General features: G+C 39.4%; 1 protein-coding gene across 1 annotated transcript; it reads left to right on the top strand.

Moving 5' to 3' along the window:
• Window positions 1–1,838: 1,838 nt before the first annotated feature.
• LOC124143030 lies at window positions 1,839–17,958 on the top strand. Its single transcript, XM_048382432.1, has 14 exons — window positions 1,839–2,046; window positions 6,138–6,821; window positions 7,799–7,990; window positions 8,425–8,527; window positions 9,024–9,169; window positions 9,715–9,873; window positions 10,305–10,411; window positions 10,805–10,945; window positions 12,827–12,870; window positions 13,556–13,689; window positions 14,100–14,430; window positions 15,019–15,267; window positions 15,727–15,898; window positions 16,018–17,958. Exons 1-14 carry the CDS (start codon window positions 2,030–2,032, stop codon window positions 16,230–16,232), a joined length of 2,694 nt encoding a protein of 897 aa, XP_048238389.1. The 5' UTR covers window positions 1,839–2,029; the 3' UTR covers window positions 16,233–17,958.
• Window positions 17,959–18,441: the final 483 nt, after the last annotated feature.

Below are 18,441 nucleotides of genomic sequence, written 5' to 3'. Positions count from 1 at the left end.
TACGAAGGTACAGCAACATGTGGAAGTAAGAAGAAAGTCCCTGTATATCAGGACGGGATCTGGGGTAAGTAAACGTAGGTACAACAACATGTGCAAGTAAGAAGTAAGTCCCTGTATATCAGGACGGGATCTGGAGTAACTATACGTAGGTACAGCAACATGTGCAAGTAAGAAGAAAGTCCCTGTATATCAGGACGGGATCTTGAGTAACAATACGTAGGTACAGCAACATGTGCAACCAAGAAGAAAGTCCCTGTATATCAGGACGGGATCTGGGGTAAGTAAACGTAGGTACAGCAACATGTACAAGTAAGAAGTAAGTCCCTGTATATCAGGACGGGATCTGGAGTAACTATACGTAGGTACAGCAACATGTGGAAGTAAGAAGAAAGTGCCTGTATATCAGGACGGGATCTGGAGTAACAATACGTAGGTACAGCAACATGTGGAAGTAAGAAGAAAAGCCCTGTACATCAGGACGGGATCTTGAGTAACTATACGTAGGTACAGCAACATGTGGAAGTAAGAAGAAAGTCCCTGTATATCAGGACGGGATCTGGGGTAAGTAAACATAGGTACAGCAACATGTACAAGTAAGAAGTAAGTCCCTGTATATCAGGACGGGATCTGGAGTAACTATACGTAGGTACAGCAACATGTGGAAGTAAGAAGAAAGACCCTGTATATCAGGACGGGATCTGGGGTAAGTAAACGTAGGTACAGCAACATGTGCAAGTAAGAAGTAAGTCCCTGTATATCAGGACGGGATCTGGAGTAACTATACGTAGGTACAGGAACATGTGCAAGTAAGAAGAAAGTCCCTGTATATCAGGACGGGATCTGGAGTAACAATACGTAGGTACAGCAATATGTGCAAGTAAGAAGAAAGTTCCTGTACATCAGGACGGGATCTGGAGTAACTATACGTAGGTACAGCAACATGTGCAACCAAGAAGAAAGTCCCTGTATATCAGGACCGGATCTGGAGTAACTATACGTAGGTACAGCAACATGTGCAAGTAAGAAGAAAGTCCTTGTATATCAGGACGGGATCTGGAGTAACTATACATACAGTGTAGGTACAGCAACATGTGCAAGTAAGAAGAAATTCCCTGTATATCAGGACGTGATCTGGAGTAACTATACGTACCTGTAGGTACAACAACATGTGCAAGTAAGAAGAAAGTCCCTGTATATCAGGACGGGATCTGGAGTAACTATACGTAGGTACAGCAACATGTGCAAGTAAGAAGAAAGTTCCTGTATATCAGGACGGGATCTGGAGTAACTATACGTAGATGTAGGTACAGCAACATGCACATGTAAGAAGAAAGTCCCTGTACATGAGGACGGGATCTGGAGTAACTATACGTAGGTACAGCAATATGTACAAGTAAGAAGAATGTCCCTGTATATACCTGTGTATTGAAACGTCACCATAACTGTGTGATAAAGAGGGTGTCACTCCGTTAGAGTGGTATGTTATTGCATGACCTATGCACGATTCAAGCCTAGAAATTCATGGCGTAACCTGAAATGTTATACTCTGTAATGTCATTAGTTATATTTTATGTATGAATTGAAGGAAAGCGTAGAAGGAAGAACACCGTTCTACTTTCAGTTTAAGTTCCACGTGGTTTCTTTTCTGGAAGTAATCTTATCTGTCGCTGTCCACGTATCAATACAACTATGTATGACGTGTCGATCTCTAGATAACGGGTGAAGGTGATTTAACTGTTAGCTTATAATAACAGTAGTCGGAGATAGTAGTCATCTCTATTTTTGTAAACAAATAGGTCAATCGGGGGCGAGTTTAAATCCATGCATGGTTGTGGCCGAATAGCACAATGGGGAGCTGTGACTGGTGGCAGTGGTAGTACAGAGAGCATCCTGAACGGGCTATCACTGTTAGGAGCTTGAAGAAACCTATATCGAAAGTAGACCTACGCTCACCCACGGGTGTGTTCCCAGAAGCGTGTGGGAGGGCATTGTGTACGTTCGTCTTGTCACGGACGCTTGAGTGTGGATAATGTGTTCAGAATCAAGGTAATTCCATTTAGTGACAATACCGTTGGAATGAAATGTAATACTTAAACACAACCCTGACGGAATATTTTATATAGGTTTTTCGTTCATGTATGATTTCTCTTTCCTTGACGGATGCGTGAAGGTTTCTCACTGTTTATTATTCGTGGTGGGGTGTGTGAGAGATTTTTGAGTTGTTGGAAACAGAATGTTACTTTTATTATATACTTCAGAGTCAAACTGAAATTTCTGAAGTTGAGAAACGTGATATTTTGATTGTAGTGATCATAACTCTTAATATTTCACTGTAGTGAACATAACATCTGATATTTCACTGCAGTCTTACAAGAGTTACACTCCCTCCTCAAATGATCTCCCTTTATCGTAAGTGTCTAGCCCGTACAAAAAACCCAGCTGACATCCTTGTTCCAAATTGACAAGGCAAATAATGACAGATGGTCAGTTAATATCATTTCTTGCTGTTGTTGTTTTCTCGACAATGTTTCATTATAAACTGTAAATTTCTCATTTAACTCGTCAATCGAGACCGTTCGTTTCGCTAAGCACCATTTTTGTTATTCGAGTATTCTTTCGCTTCAAACAGCGGTCTCGTAGTTTTCGAGAATATTTTTATGCTAAAGTTGAGTTTGTACATAATCATATCTCAATGTACGATGTGACCCTACATATTTTTCGATACTTTTGTTAATATTATCTAAGATTATGCAAACACGAAACAACTTTATAAGTCTCAAATACAAGCGTTGGTGAAGCGTTCCTGTGTGTTAGGTAGGGCGAATTTACGTTTTAAGGTTTTACATTTGTTATAAAAAAAAATAATATTCCGCTGCACAAAAAGTATATAATAACTAGGAAAATCCATTTGTCTCGTGAAATATCATGTTTCTCTCATCTCGTGACGGAGGAAAAGGAGATATTTTCACAAATGGCTACTCCACTCGTGTTTTGATACTTATCCGTCATTAATCCGTAACTGTAACTGTAGTTATACCCCACTTCCGGTCTCGTTGCCATGGTTTCTTTTGTTAAAACTGTAGGTTCATTTCCCAATACATTCCCAAAAGTGTAGTGATATCAGCGATATCACTCCACTTTTGACCATTCCTATTTTGTGTAAAAAAACAACAGAAAAGGTCATCAAGGTTTTTATCAGCATTGTCCCAAAATTAGAACATAATTTCAAAACTGTCACCGTTCCGTTTCGTACATTTAATGGTAACAGGCTTTGCATCCGACTTGTCAGGCAAAGTGCATGTTGCACCTGGAGACTTGGGAGGCGATGTCTTCGGTTCAATCTTTGATTCCTTGGGCTTTGGCGGCTGGTGGAGATCCGATATTCCCTTCTGCTGTGTTTCGCTCGTGCGCTTGTACGCTCTCACAGGTAGACGTCTGTGGCCCGTCCTTTCTTGAACCAGCTGTTCGTCCACTTTGTTGTGGAACAGGCGAGTTGCTGTTCTTACCTGGAACACTAAGATTAATTTGAAAAATGGACATATACGCATTTATGGCGCTATATAATACGATCATGCAAATACATTTTTAGTCCTTGTCATGCTGAAGTCTGATTTACCCTTATTAAATTCAGAGTAAAATGTATTCAACGGAGGAGTGGAGGAGGAGTTGGAGTTTTACGTCGCACTAAAGATTATTTCAGCAGTACAACGGTTAAATGAGATGTCAATGTAATAATATTAACCTTGCCAGAATGACCAGTGTGGTGTCCTGTTATACCAGCTTTGTCGCATATTTTCTTAAACAGCTTCTCAAACGTGTGCACGCCAACCTTCTGGTGAGAATACCTCACGTTTTCTCCGTCACGTGCTGACAAAGGTCGTCGATAGAACGGTCCTCCTAGGGGGATGGATTCCATGTATTCTCGAAGCACTTTTACAATAGCATCTTGGGTTTGACTCTTGGACGTATTGGCGAACACGTCTGAAAATACATAGTAAGCGTTATTTAGACAGCTACATGAATCAGTTGACACAATGTGGTATTACGTGCAAGACATGTAAACATGAAACTGGAAAGATATTGTAAATTAGCATTAAAATAAACCAAAATAATGAAAATCTCCATATTTCTGCCGTATTTGTGTCGGACAGTGTGTTGGAAATAGTTATGGCTGGCGAAATATCTCGCGATATGAGACACTAGAATTTTATAAACTAATTTCAAAGTTCTTACCTGAATGGAACCTTGCCACCTTGGTTATTCTTGAAAGTTCCTCCCAGGAAATCTACAAATTCTCCCTCGTCCCTTTGCCGAAAACACACTGATCTACACGTAGTGTAGAATGTTCATCAGCCGCCCTTAATCCAAATGTCTTGCAGTTGTAGAAATACACTGTGTTGAACAGTGATTCAGAATTGTCAATACCGAATGTACCAGTCTCCCACACTTTCTCTTCTTCCAGTGGTGAAATGGGCTCGGCCTGTTTAACTACATTTCCTACACCTTCCGAATTCAGTTTCTTCATTTGGCCATCAAGTGTTCTCTCAACCCGGCAAAATGCGCATTTTATCTGTATCCATGAAATTCAAGTCAAATCGCTTGTACTCTTCTTTGAGGTAACGCAGAATTCCAAGACATAGGTTCTTCAAGGACATGGCAGGGTATGGACTTCCATCTTGGCGACGTACCTCACATATGTATCGACACATCCAGAAGTCGAATTCTACAGCAGTTATGTCCTTTGTTAATGGAACAACATAGGCATACTTCTCCTGTGTGTAGTACCATACGTTTTCACACGCGTGTTTCTAGCACAGGCCCAACTGTCGTAGACATTGATGCTCCATTGCGTGTTTCTCTTAGTATTTCGTGGGATCCGACTTCGTTGTAAAGAGAAATCCCTGTTAAAGGTTTGATTTGAACGTATTTTATGTATGTCTTTCCTATCCCTGTTGGGAAACATCTTTGGAAATATTGCTGATGATAATTTTAAAGTAAGGAGAAGTATATATTCTTCGAGTTACTCGGGTATAGGTCAGTATACATTCATCTGGAAACGAAAAGCTTACGCTGAAGTTATATTCCAATCAATCACTCCCTTATTCATGTATGCATTATTGTACAAGTTTCACGTATAACTTCATGAAAACGTTCGTGAAGAAAAAGTACTAAGCGAAGTGCATTCAATATTGATAGTTTGCATTGTATCGAGTTTCGCAAACTCCTGGTATCATTACTCTAAGTACAATCGTGTTTGAAAGATTTCATCATGTAACGGATCCGGGTAGAATAGGTCTTCAGCAACCCAAGCTTGTCGTAAAAGGTGACTATGCTTGTGGTAAGAGGCGACTAACGGGATCGGGTGGTCAGGCTCGCTGACTTGGTTGATGCATGTCATCGTATCCCTATTGCGTGGATCGATGCTCATGATGTCACTCACTGGATTGTCTACTCCAGATTCGATTATTTACAGACCACCGTCATATAGCTGGAATATTGGTGAGTGCGGCGTTAAAAAAACAAACAAAACTTGTTGTTACTTTGCCTGGCACTCGGCATTAAGGGGATTCAACAAGGTCAGGTCGTTGTAGAGTTAGTTTAGTGAACCTGAGTGGAGTATCCATGTTAAATGGTTTCTCAGTGGGGGAACACTAAAAAGATCGGACTAGTCCAAGAACGTCGCTGTATAAATGCAATATTCTTCAATGCGACGTCAAACCACAGTTCACCTCACCTCACTCCGCAGTCTTGTGGTGATGTTTCTATCACTTATTGAATGATAATCGATATACCTGAAGGTTTAGTTCAACTGCTTTGCCAAATTCCCTTGTTTTTATTTTGCCAATACGAGCTGAATGTCCGATCTATAAGCATAAAGAAACCGATATACAAGGAGAGGATCACACTTTGTGCCTATTGGGGTGTCTACTTCTTGTCTATATGTCTTAATCTCACATAAATGCTATCAATGAGGAAGTCCAGCATTTCATAGTTTTCTCAGAAAACGTCAGAAGACATTTGCTAATAGATGTAAAGTCTTCATGACTTGTACACTATATAAGAAGCTCTAGTATCCAACCAATCTCTACATCCATTATTGAAATATCCCGTATTACATTTTATCGTATTTGTTACAGCAATATGGAGGCGACTAACAAGGAACAATCGTCGGTGTATTTTCCGATTGGAAACACACGATCAGTTGATGTGACGCTTGGATGTCATGTTGGTAGGGAGTGTGACATGCTGTTACTGGGGTGTGGTGACGTCAGGAACGTCCTGCATACCATGCACATACTTCAGACAAGAGGGACCACAAAATCAAAGAATCAGAGAATCAACATCCACCTCAATGACATTGAAGACAGTATCTTGGGGCGCGATCTGATTTTACTCTACCTCGCTGGAACAATTGATCCAAACAACTCTGAAGATATGAAGTTTCTGTGGGCGGTCTGGTACGACGCCCTTTTGTCACAAGAACACCTGCAGAGGCTAAAAAAAGTGATGAAGGAATTGGCGTCAGTCCAGTCAGGCAATAACGGGGTATATTTTGGAAATTTGAAAAGTGAAGTTTCCATCAAAAGGGCTCTTCTTGGTATGGAGGAAGCTGACATTAATGGTAAACAAATGACAGATACGAGATTGGAATACCATGGCACGATGTGCAGAAAGGATTTGCCAGTGGTAACCATGGATCGGACAACGGGGACATTGATTAGTCCTAAAGTTGACTTACCACAGACAGCAGTAGACCTGATGGCAGCTAGAGTCAGTGCCCAATGTGGTCGGCTTGATAAAGTACCTCGGCTCAAGGACAGGTATATTATCTGATTATTACCACACGGACTACGCCTCTTTCCATTAAGTTCGGAGTCAATTGCTGATCGGAGTTCAATGTAACTTCAATATAACAGTCATGTTTTGTTAATTCTAAAATCGCTCCTATCACATCTTTACATTCCAGAACGCTAAGCGTTTTATGGAAACGTATTAGTACCAAAGCCTAAAAAGATGATATTATAATCTGCATGAAAGAAAGTATAATCTATCGAATCATCGACTTTTGTAACCATATTTTCTCGAGTAATAGTTCTGGGTCAGTTATATTTAACCTCTGGCTCAGTTAATGATGACTATCGACATATATGTGTGTCGAAGTTACTGAAGAATGACACACGCTGCAGTCTTTTACAACCGTAATAAAGAGAGGAGGGTACAAAATACTTTCCAAACCACAAACAACCACACAACTATAGGTCATTATTCAACCATGACACGGTTTAAGTCTGAGGTATTACTCGAATATGTTGATTCTCATGATTTCTCCATTACAGAAATGAGGTTTAAGATGTAAAACGTGAACATGAAGGGGTGAGAATCAATCAAACTATAAAAAACCCAAATCAAACGAATGTTCGTCATCATCTTATGTAGCACTGAAGGTACAACTCTGAAGTTTGTATGTTTGTTTTAGCGCTGATAGTTTGACCATTTGCAATTGAAATGATCTCAGTATGTTGTTAAAATATTGAAAATGCCAAATGAAAATAGACGACCAACATGCCCCCAAACAATAAATGAACATTTATTAATTAATCAACTTTATTTAAAATATTAATGTTTGTGTAAACTAGTATCCAACTAGGGTCGCAACTTCTCTGAACAATCTCACTCTCTGAGTAACGATACGCACGATAACGACAGCACCACTGCCTTTTGGTAGGGAATACTTTCATCAAGAATAATTCCTTCCAACAAACCCTTATGCTAGTTCATGCTTCTTTAATCTGTGCAGGTACCACCAAGAGATCCGGGACTTCATTTCAACTGGGGTTATGAGGGTCAATTCAAAATCGCTGTCGTCTGAACTGATGGTGGATAGTTTCAAGGGCAACATTACGCTTTTGAGACCCGGATGTAATATTTGGGCAGTCACAGATGACTGCTGTCCATTCTTTTGTTACAATTTTGACCTGGAACTACACAGGTAGAGAAACATAATTGCTCAGTTTGTTGTTTTCACGCCTACAGGCAGGTTTCGCTTAATATAATGGGGGCGGTCTGGTAGCCTAGTGGTTAAAGCGTTCGCTCGTCACGCCGAACACCCTGGTTCGATTATCGATATGGGTACAATGTGTGAAGCCCATTTCTGGTGTCCCCCGCCGCGATATTGCTGGAATATTTCTAAATGCGGCGTAAAACCATACTCACTCACTCACTCACTTAATATATTGCAACATAAACAAGGTTCAAACGAAATACTTTAGCCCTTTTGCTGGGGTTAAGTCAGTTGATTTTCAGACACAATATGCAATATATGTTCAGATAAACTTTCATTGCTATGCCTTAACACGGTCGTGTATACAAAGTTCTCGTTGCTTTGTATATCTTCACGTTTACATGAACTGTACTCACACCTAGATACGATGGGCGTACGGTGACCCTTGCCTCTCTCTGCTTGGAAATACTGAAGAAGTGGGTGGAAAGTTTCCAGGCAGCAATGAAAGATGACTGTGCTATCAAGGTACAAACAGTACACAGAATGAAAGGATAAACCATTTTCGAGTTTACAAAATGTATATTTAAATTGTATGACTTTTCCTTTCATAGACTGGGGTACGGGAGTTGCGTCCCATGAGCACGCCCGAAACCTATGGTTGTTTGTTCGATTCCCGGTTCGCCCCGATTACGTTTCTAGGTTTGTCAGCACCATACCCGTGCTCGTGGGTTTCACCAAAGTGGTAAACGTGTAAGACCTGCATCACTTGGGGCTTTCCTCCCACATTACTGACACGCCGTGATGTGACTGGAATACTGTTAAAAGCGGCGTTAAACACAACTGACTACTTTCATAGACAAGAAATCTATGTCTTCAAAGTCTGACTGAAAATAATATTTCCTCTCAACCCCCCCTCCCACACAGACGCACGCACGCACACGACAAAAGCTCCTTATGTATCATATTGAGTGCATTGGTATTTATAATGTTTATTTTCAGTTTATGATGTATTGTTTTGCAGATCTATATGTGGCATGGAGAGGCAACAGCAGTATGTGAGACGGACCTCCCGGAAGATCTCCGATTTGACTTCATCGACACGTCAAATTTAGCAGATAAAATTGGTCTGATATCTGTACTGAGTTGTTCTCGCGACAGATTGAAATCGCAAGTATACCCGAAGAACTCCAATTCAATAAAACAGTGTTGTCAAATCACTATAGTAACAACCATTAATGAAATAAAGATAATGAAGCATGCAAGTATATCCGAAGAACAGATCACAATAGTACCAACCATTAATGAAAAGCAAATTAAGATAATGTATCATAACATCTGACGGGTGGCACCACGTTTCGCTGTGCACATTTGTGTCCCTTAGCCGTGCCAGAAATTTGTGGTCATCGGCTCGAATCATGGTTCGCCCTGATTATTTGTCTAAAATGGTAAGCACCATAGCCGTAGTCGGTTGTGGTACAGGTCTAAATACCTGTGTCATCTGGGTTTTCCGGTTCAACGTGGCGTCACAGACAGACAGACAGACACACATACACACACAGAGACAGACAGACACACACACACACACACACACACACACACACACACACACACACACACACACACACACACACACACACACACTCACTCACTCACTCACTCACTCACTCTAATATCTCTCTGTGTAACCTGTTTATGGTTTCGTTTTCGTTCAGGCCTAATGGACTGGTAAGGACAGAGAGCTTTAACTTCGCGAAATTAGAGGGCTACATTTCAGTGGAAATCTTTCTTCGTTACTTCTTTGATGTGCCAATTTTGATGTATCCAACGGTGTTTGGTTTGCACCTAGCAGAAGACATCTCACTTGGACATGAGTAAGTAATAAAAATTTCTTTGTTTACAGAATAAATGTAGCATATATGTCATGTTTATAAACTTCATGTTTGAACAAACTGACTGTTATACGAGATTTACAGAACATACGATCGACCATTTAAAAAGAACATATGTTCCTAGTTACTTCACTTTAAATGTTAACGCGAGTATTAGAGAAAAAACAGTCTCGACTACTAATCGTGCGTAGTAATATTTCTAGGAGATGAGGCATTATAGTCAAGATTATTCCACTTACACATGCGTGTGTAGCTGCATGTACTGTTTTCGGTTTTATAGTTCTATGCTCGCCCACTGAGATATTATGCGTCAGTTTTATATTTGGAAACCCCACTCAGACACATTAGTCCATGATTCGTTAGGGCAGGGATTTGCTTCAAAGTGACCATTAACAAGTCACTTCTTTCATCAGGAATCTCCTGCTGACTCAGTTTGCACACATACGTTCAAAGTTGACTTTGAAATGGAAAACAGCTCGGGAGCAGGAGAATCTGACAGCACTAACTCTTGCTGAAGACGGTATGTGATCCTTAAAAGTTTAGTTTAAAATATATCTACCTTAACCTTCACTCAACATCTCTCAAACCTTTGAAATAATCAAATACTGCTTACTCATATCAAATTAATGTATAGTCAAAGACGAAACGTTTCTTGGAGTGAACAAACAACTGAATCGTATGTGTGTGACTATGTGCTTAACAACGTACTCACACATCTGAGGAAGGGACACTTTTTGGGGACCAACAAAACATTATTTTTTTTCAGAACATGCAGCATGTATTTCAAATAATTTGTTCTGTTTTGTACAAAATGAGAACAAATTATTTTCGGGAACAGATTATTTACCTAAAGCAACCACAGTCTCTCACCAATCCAAATTTGTACCTAGGAATTCATTGGTATATATTTCAGCATCAGATGCAGTGTCTGAAGCACTTGAAAAAATTGAAAATTATCAAGGCTTAGACAGTCAAGGTCCCTCAGTAGTTAAGAAGATGTGTGTCAAAAGAGGAACGGACAAGATTCTGAAAAGGATTCAGAATATTGCTAAAGGTAATTCTAGCGTTTGCAACAAACAAACACTTGATTTGTATATGTCACAGGTTCAAAACACATTTTTTAATTTGATGAGAGCAACATCGATTAAATTTTGTTTTTGATATCACCGGAGGCAGAATAGTTTGTAAAAGAAATCCCCGATTCTCTTGCGACACAAAAATGGAAGCATCTCAAAATAGATTAAGTGTTATCATCACAACTGGAGACATCCGCTGTCAGATTTCTCCAATATCGATGATAAAAAACGACATGATGCCGGTTCGAAGATCATGTTCCTGAAAGCATTTGCACACACAAACTTTACCAAGTTATTCTATGTTAACAGTTATTCTGATAACAGGCAACTGCAAAAGTAAAATATGTTGAAAGCACAATTGGAGATACGTATCCATGCGTCTATGCATTACTCATGCTTCGTGAAATATAGTTGTGTCTATCGGGAGTAGAGTAGACGTTGCACTGACTACAGTGCTACTGACAACTCGATTCGAATGATGTTATTTACACAATGAGAAATATTCTAAAAATCTTTACTAAAAAGTTCAAAGGCGCCATCTTTACGTTATCTTCCGATAAAGTGCATTTTTTTAGTTACGTCATAATGGACTGACGTCACGGCACAAAATGATTCTAATTACCTTTCCCTTCATCTAACGAATCCGTGGTAACATCGTTCTTTCCTTACGGTCATGCAAGATGGCGCATCCCCATCAATTCGGGGTGAAATAGTTTCTTTAAACTTGTCTAATATTTGAATACATCTACGTTGAAAGTAATACGGCAAGATGATATCAATCTTCTCTCACGTCGCAGGTATGGCAAGCCGTTTTCACGTTTATCACGGAATTCGAATTACTGATATCTTCAATTGTTTTAAAGATATCGCTATTTTATTTAAAGATATCAAAAAATAATTAAAGATATCTTGAATTCAATTCTGATTTCCAAACTACAATAACTGATATCTTAAATGCTACTGTGATATCAACAAACTATTTCGTGATTTCTCTTAAAGTATTTAAAATATCATGAAACAATTACCATCCTGCTGTACATAATCATATTAGAATTTAATTCAAAATATCCTAAATTCAATTCAAGATATTTTGAAATAAGATGCATTACAGATATCATTAATTCGTTTTAGATATCTTCAATTCAATTTGAGATATCTTTAATTATATTCAAGATATCATTAATAATTTTGAAGATATCTTAATATCAATTGTTGATATCTGCAATATAATTTAAGTGACATGAAGGAACGGCAAAAGATTATTCCGGTCCCAAAAAGTGTGAGAAATGATTTAGAGATACCTTCAAATACTTCCGGTCTGGCTACATATCCATAAATTCTTCCAGTTCCAAAATGGCGGCAAAACCATGTCCAACTTGTGCAGGAACTAGTTTCAACAGCACGCCAAGCAATTCGCGAAGGAGTTGAGGGGACTGACTATGACAGCAGTGATCAATTTGAAAACATGGTCTCCGTAGTGAGAAGAAATCTTCCGCAATAGTTAGAAACATAACCCACAGTACTTAACAGACAGAAGTACTTGACCTGAGTATGGTTTTACGCCGCTTTGAGCAATATTTCAGCAATATCACGGCGGGGGACACCAGAAATGGGCCAGAAGTACTTGATGATATCTGCTAATAAGCGGAAGTCTTCAATAATGGCAACAACTGAAGATATCAAAAATTAATTATTGATATCTGTATTTAGTTTCAAGATATCAGGAATTGAATTACTGATATAACGAAACATGACTTTTTGTCGGCAAATAATGCCCTCCACAAAAGTTTGCAAGATATGCATATTACCCAGTAGCTTGTAATGAATAACATTATGTTTCTACTTTTCATAAATACAAGACGCCAACTTGTTAACCCATCCCCCAGACGCGAAAAAGAGGAGTGTAAGTACATATTGTTTAATCATAATGCATTGAGGTTTTAAAATATTATCCTATGCACAAACTTGCCAACAATCGTACATGGATGAGAATACCAGTGAAGATCCGGGGAAGAATAGGTCTTCAGCAACCCATGCTTGCCGTAAAATGCGACTATGCTTGTCAGCCTCGCTGACTTGGTTGATGCACGTCATCGATCCCACATTGTGAAGATCGATGCTCATGATATCACTCACTGGATTGTCTGGTCCAGATTCAATTTTGTACAGACCGCTGGAATATTGCTGAGTGCGGCGTTAAACAACAAACCAACAAACGAACATGGTTGAGAAACGTGTTTTCATGCAACGAAAATAATATTTACCAAACTTATCTCGAGCTCAAACAGTTTCTCAGCTTTAGAATGACCAACGGAAATGCTGCGGATTGGAGTGGATGAGTTTGGTCTAACGCCGCTTTGAAAATTATTTCAGTTATTTTGTCACTTGTCAGCTTTATGTGGGAGAAAAGCCTTAAGTGTTGCTGAATAAATGCTGTCATTGAAACATCACTCATATTATCTTATTCTCGTCATACAGTATTCTGTTATTGTTGTTTCAAATTATCGCAGACCTCGTTATTAATAGGAAAACCGAACCGTAGATTGTCATGAGTACGTAAACTAACGTGTACACGTGTTGATGCACAGACGGTGACTGAGTACACAGATCATTACCTTGTGACCATCACAACAGACCCAGAATGCCTGAAGGAAGGGACGTGCCGCATGGATCGTGTTGATGGAGACCCATATGTTGTAGAACTACAGAACAGTCAGAATGGGTAACCTTTTGTTTTGAGTTTATTCATTGGTAAACTGAATTTTTAACAAACTTTTAACACACTTTTAACCTGTCGGGAAAGCCTGACATATCATAAAATGTCATGTCAAAACGTGTTAAAACCTTTGAGCTACCATATGTGTGACAGGTGTACGTACGGAACGAGTTTCAGAAGTTTAAATAAAGTTTATGTGAGCATACTTAACTGTATTCCTTCCTATGCGCTCGAAATATATAACGTCAACACTATGAAGATTTCATTGGTCATCAAAATCCTTATCTCTTGAACGGTATTTTAGTTTTGTCATCTCGTGTCAGCTTGATGGTGAATTAAAGCCCAAATTGATGTAGATCTTAGACGATTACGCTTTTGTCGATATTTTACTGAATATTGTACTTTTCATGCTTCAGATATTCAAGCTTTAGTGAAACGCTAAGGCTTTCATGCGGAATTGCTTTAAACAGGAGCAACATTAAGCTGTCAAGGAAGAGAGGGTGGATTGAAGCTTGTCTTGTCAAGGATGCTGATGTGACCATGGGTGAACGTGTTTTGCCCTGGAACAAGCTCAACACAAACTCTGCAGCTGATCTGCCCAACTTTCCTCTCTCGAAAACCGGAAAAGAAACATTAGAGACGTATGTTGCAAGCATGTGCCAGGTGTCTGCAGGGAATCCTTCGCCCATACATCAGCTTAGATTTCTTGTGGAGCAGATCTTGATAACAGTCCCGTTTTCATCAGGGGTAGGTCTAATATTTGTGTGATTAAACATGTATCTTTTGGTACACCATTTTGGTAGTTTAGTTGGTTGGTGGTTTGGTTTGTTGTTTAACGCCACACTCAGCAATATTCCAGCAATATGACGGCGGTCTGTAAATAATCGAGGCTGGGACAGACAATCCAGTGATTAATATCATGAGCATCGTTCCACGCAATTGGGATCGATGACATGCATCAACCAAGTCAGCAAGCCTGACCACCCGATCCCGTTAGACGCCTCTTACCACAAGCATAGTCGCTTTTTACGGCAAGCATTGGTTGCTGAAGACCTATTCTCTCCCGGATCTTCACGGGTCGGTAGTTTAGTAGTCAGCGAAATGTAAATACACAGTACACACTATTCAAACATTTTGATAGTAAATGCCAGTTGTTTGTGAAATAAAAACTGATTTAACTGTAAGATACATTGTTATAACGGGATAAAAGATATAATAAGTGAGATAAGGATACTGTCGTCTCTCAAGAGAAGTCATCTTTCCTTCAATATATGCATTTGAATATCAATTTAAATACTAGACCTTTAATCCAGCATTTGCTTGTTGTTTTCATAGGTGCCAACAAACATCACACTCAGAGCTCCAAGTCACTCACATCCTGCCACGAGAGCAAGCAACATGCTTCGTTTGGAAGGTCTTAAGATCCACGAGGACAGACCAACTCTATTTTTGACGTTTTTCGATTTTGACATAGCCGAGGTTTTGGTTACCCAAACGAAAATAACGAATGAAGAAATCATGCCTTGGGAAGACATCAAGAAGACATGTGGGGAAATGGACCTATCTTCTCAACGCCTTAGCGAGGTAAACATTACTTATAAGAACAACAAGAGGTACTGTAATCTGGTTGATTATTTCAGGCTGTTTCATTCTTGCTGTTTTATATACATAAACCTTGTGATCAAATATAAACTTACCTATTCTGCACTTATTTTCTTCTTTTTGTTTTTGTTGTTTAACACCACACTCAGCAATATTCAGCTATTTGCTCGCCCAGCTACATGCCCGCTGCCTGTGAATAAGTCTCAACCAGACAATCCAGGGATTGATTTTGTGAACAATGACCCACATCATTCTATTATGCAGTGAGGACAATAGGGAAAATGTGTGACTATACAAACCTTATCGCATATCGCTACTGAGGAAGATTTGATTAGACAACCTTAATTTTATATCGGCACATCATCATCATCATCATCATCATCATTACTTTTATGATTAAAATGGATGGTTGTGCAGCGTTGTATGCTTTATCTCTGACAGGGATATGCTTTGTTGATGAGGATTCTAGAAGTAAACTCCCACCGAATGATTCAAGATCAGTCTGAGGACAGGAGATGGATTACGAGAACTATCCTGAGAGGGAGGTATCCCTACACGGACCTGGTTACTTTGAACTGTGATACGGAGTTGGTCCAAATGGTTAATTCTCTGTGTAAGTACATAGGAAAATGAGTAATGGGCTGAGTTACGAACTATTTATGCAGCAGGTGCTTCTCCTATCTGCGTTGCTAAGGTATAGTCCACAGTTCTTCATAAATGTCGTTGTTTTAGGTGTTCCCGACATATGGACATCAGGGCAATTTCCCCCGGTCAGTGGAGCGAGTTCTGGTTCGTTAGCCGCCAGGCCTGGTGAAGTTTGTGACAGCTGTGGCAAGATCTCAGAAAACTGTAAGAGATGTTCCAAATGTCTCCTGGTGTTCTACTGTGGCAAAGCATGTCAGAGGAGAGCCTGGAAAGTCCACAAGAAAGTCTGTAAATCTGCCTAAACGTATGCGCCTGTTTTGTATTGTCTAGAGCTTCCCTTGGACAAACTATGTTTGTATATGATATACTGCGAGTCAGGTTAGAAGTGGAGGGTCCTGCCTTCGTATGAAAGAGACATATAGACACAAAGGTATTTATGTTATACATGTAGGCACAACACTGAGAAAGTTATGAAAGAGCAGTTAACTTTCTAACGACAGTCTTGACTATTTGTAGGGGGCCTACAACAAATTCGGTGAACAATGACATTTCCTTATGCAAATTGGATTTTTTAAATTTTGTCTTTAACGTCGAATATCCAAGCATCAGCACATAAAATATAGCATACAGTTGACAAGTTCCTACCATCACATCGGGCTGGAAAATATTGCATGTGTATGTCAAACGGGGGAAATTCAACAAACAACAACTTGCATCAAGTATGAGAATGAACAAACAGGTCACCTCGGAAAATTGCATAAATGTTCAATTTGTTTGGTCGTCTATAAGCGCTAACAGTTCCTACTTTATACGTACTATTAATCAATACCAATAGGAATATCTATGAATTAGTGAATGAGTGAATATTTTTTTACGATGGTAACGATGACATCCAGCCGTGCGATCACGACAGACTTTGGTACCAGGGATCCTGTGTTGAATCCCAGTACAGAAAGCCTTGTAATTGACATATACAGTTTATCCTACTTTGCATAAAGATACTCTTTTTCGATTGGTTACTGAATTGGCAATTTTCCCCATGTACCACGCAGACAGATAAGGTACAAAGTTGATGTACGTAGCTGTGAATGCCAAATTTCTTACAAATGCGAATACAATGACATAATACTATTATATCAAACTGAACACCAATGAAATGCAGTTCAGAGAACTCAAGCGATCATATCCGATTTTAATACAAGGGTTATAAATCTGAATGAATTTGCGCCGCCTGCTAGCTATCAATAGTTAGCCATACTGATACAGAGATATGGGGGCGGTAAAATAAATTCGTTGTCAACCGGTCCCTCGGCGTATATAGACAGTGTTGCTGTACACTGTGAGCGAGGCTATGTACGCCTCGACTTCCGGCTCGGAGTACATAAACTCGCACACACATTACAGCACACTATGCATCCCTCGTGTCCACAATTAATACTATACCAGAACATTACATAGGTATTGCTACTCCATTGTGACCCAAATCATTATTTTGCAAACAAAAGGAACGTTGAAATGTATTCAGTTAGGAATATAAATAAAATGTTTACATTCAAATTGCATTACACACTGTAAAGCAGGAAGTTGAATTGTGTGTATTTGATTTTTTTGTCAGTCAAGTTTTAGATGATCATCTGGATATCCGGTTGATAGTAAAATGTTTTAATGGTATGGCGGAAGGCCTGGATCCAAAGAATATTTTAGAACGTTCTGGAGGTCCAAATTGTGTATACAAACAATGATGCTAGTTTCACTTTCAAGACTTGCTTTAAAATATTTGAAGAACAGGTGAAACACATTTAATAAAAATGAGTGTATGTCAAATCAAACAAATATCACCATGAATAATACACGTATGCAATGAAACGTCTTTTTTTCAGACAGCACGCTTTGCAGTGAACTGACGATTAATGGTACTAGTATGTGCCTTCACAGTGTGGACCCCATACTGGAACTTTAATTTCTGTTTGAGTAACCAATTGTTATTTTCCATTTTTGGATTTTGGTTAATAAAGTCAGTAATAACGATTTCATTACGTTCTTTACCACATGACGTATCAGAAATATATATATGTGTTACTTACCGGTGAAGAGATCACTCGTTTAATAAACATACGGCAGTATTACACTTTGTGTATTATCAAAGCACGTGCTTGTGTACTGCGGGAACAAGTTTCACGAACACGTGTTGAACACTCCCAACATCCCCTGGCTATTTCAACGGCATTGTGTGTAGAGGTAATAGATCACTTCTTTTCCTGTATGGGAATGTATGTTATGAGGGGAGTAACTGCATCTGGCAACCTGTCTATGTGTGAGACTATGTTTGTAAGGGCACAGCAGGCACGTCATACGTCACGAGGGGGTCTAGGCCTATCTGTAGGCACTTGTACAAGTAAGAAGAAAGCCAGTGTAAGCAAGGAGGGCGTCCGGAGTAACTCCTTGGAGGCAATGCAACATTACACGGAAGAAGAAATCCACCGTATATATATAGTAACGAATAATACAAAG

The sequence above is a fragment of the Haliotis rufescens genome, unplaced genomic scaffold (genome assembly GCF_023055435.1).
Source record: "Haliotis rufescens isolate VD_foot unplaced genomic scaffold, xgHalRufe1.0.p SCAF_4, whole genome shotgun sequence".
NCBI classification, from domain to species: Eukaryota; Metazoa; Mollusca; class Gastropoda; order Lepetellida; family Haliotidae; genus Haliotis; species Haliotis rufescens.
The sequence above is the reverse complement of the archived record's forward strand: the minus strand, read 5'-3'. Positions and strand labels throughout refer to the sequence as shown.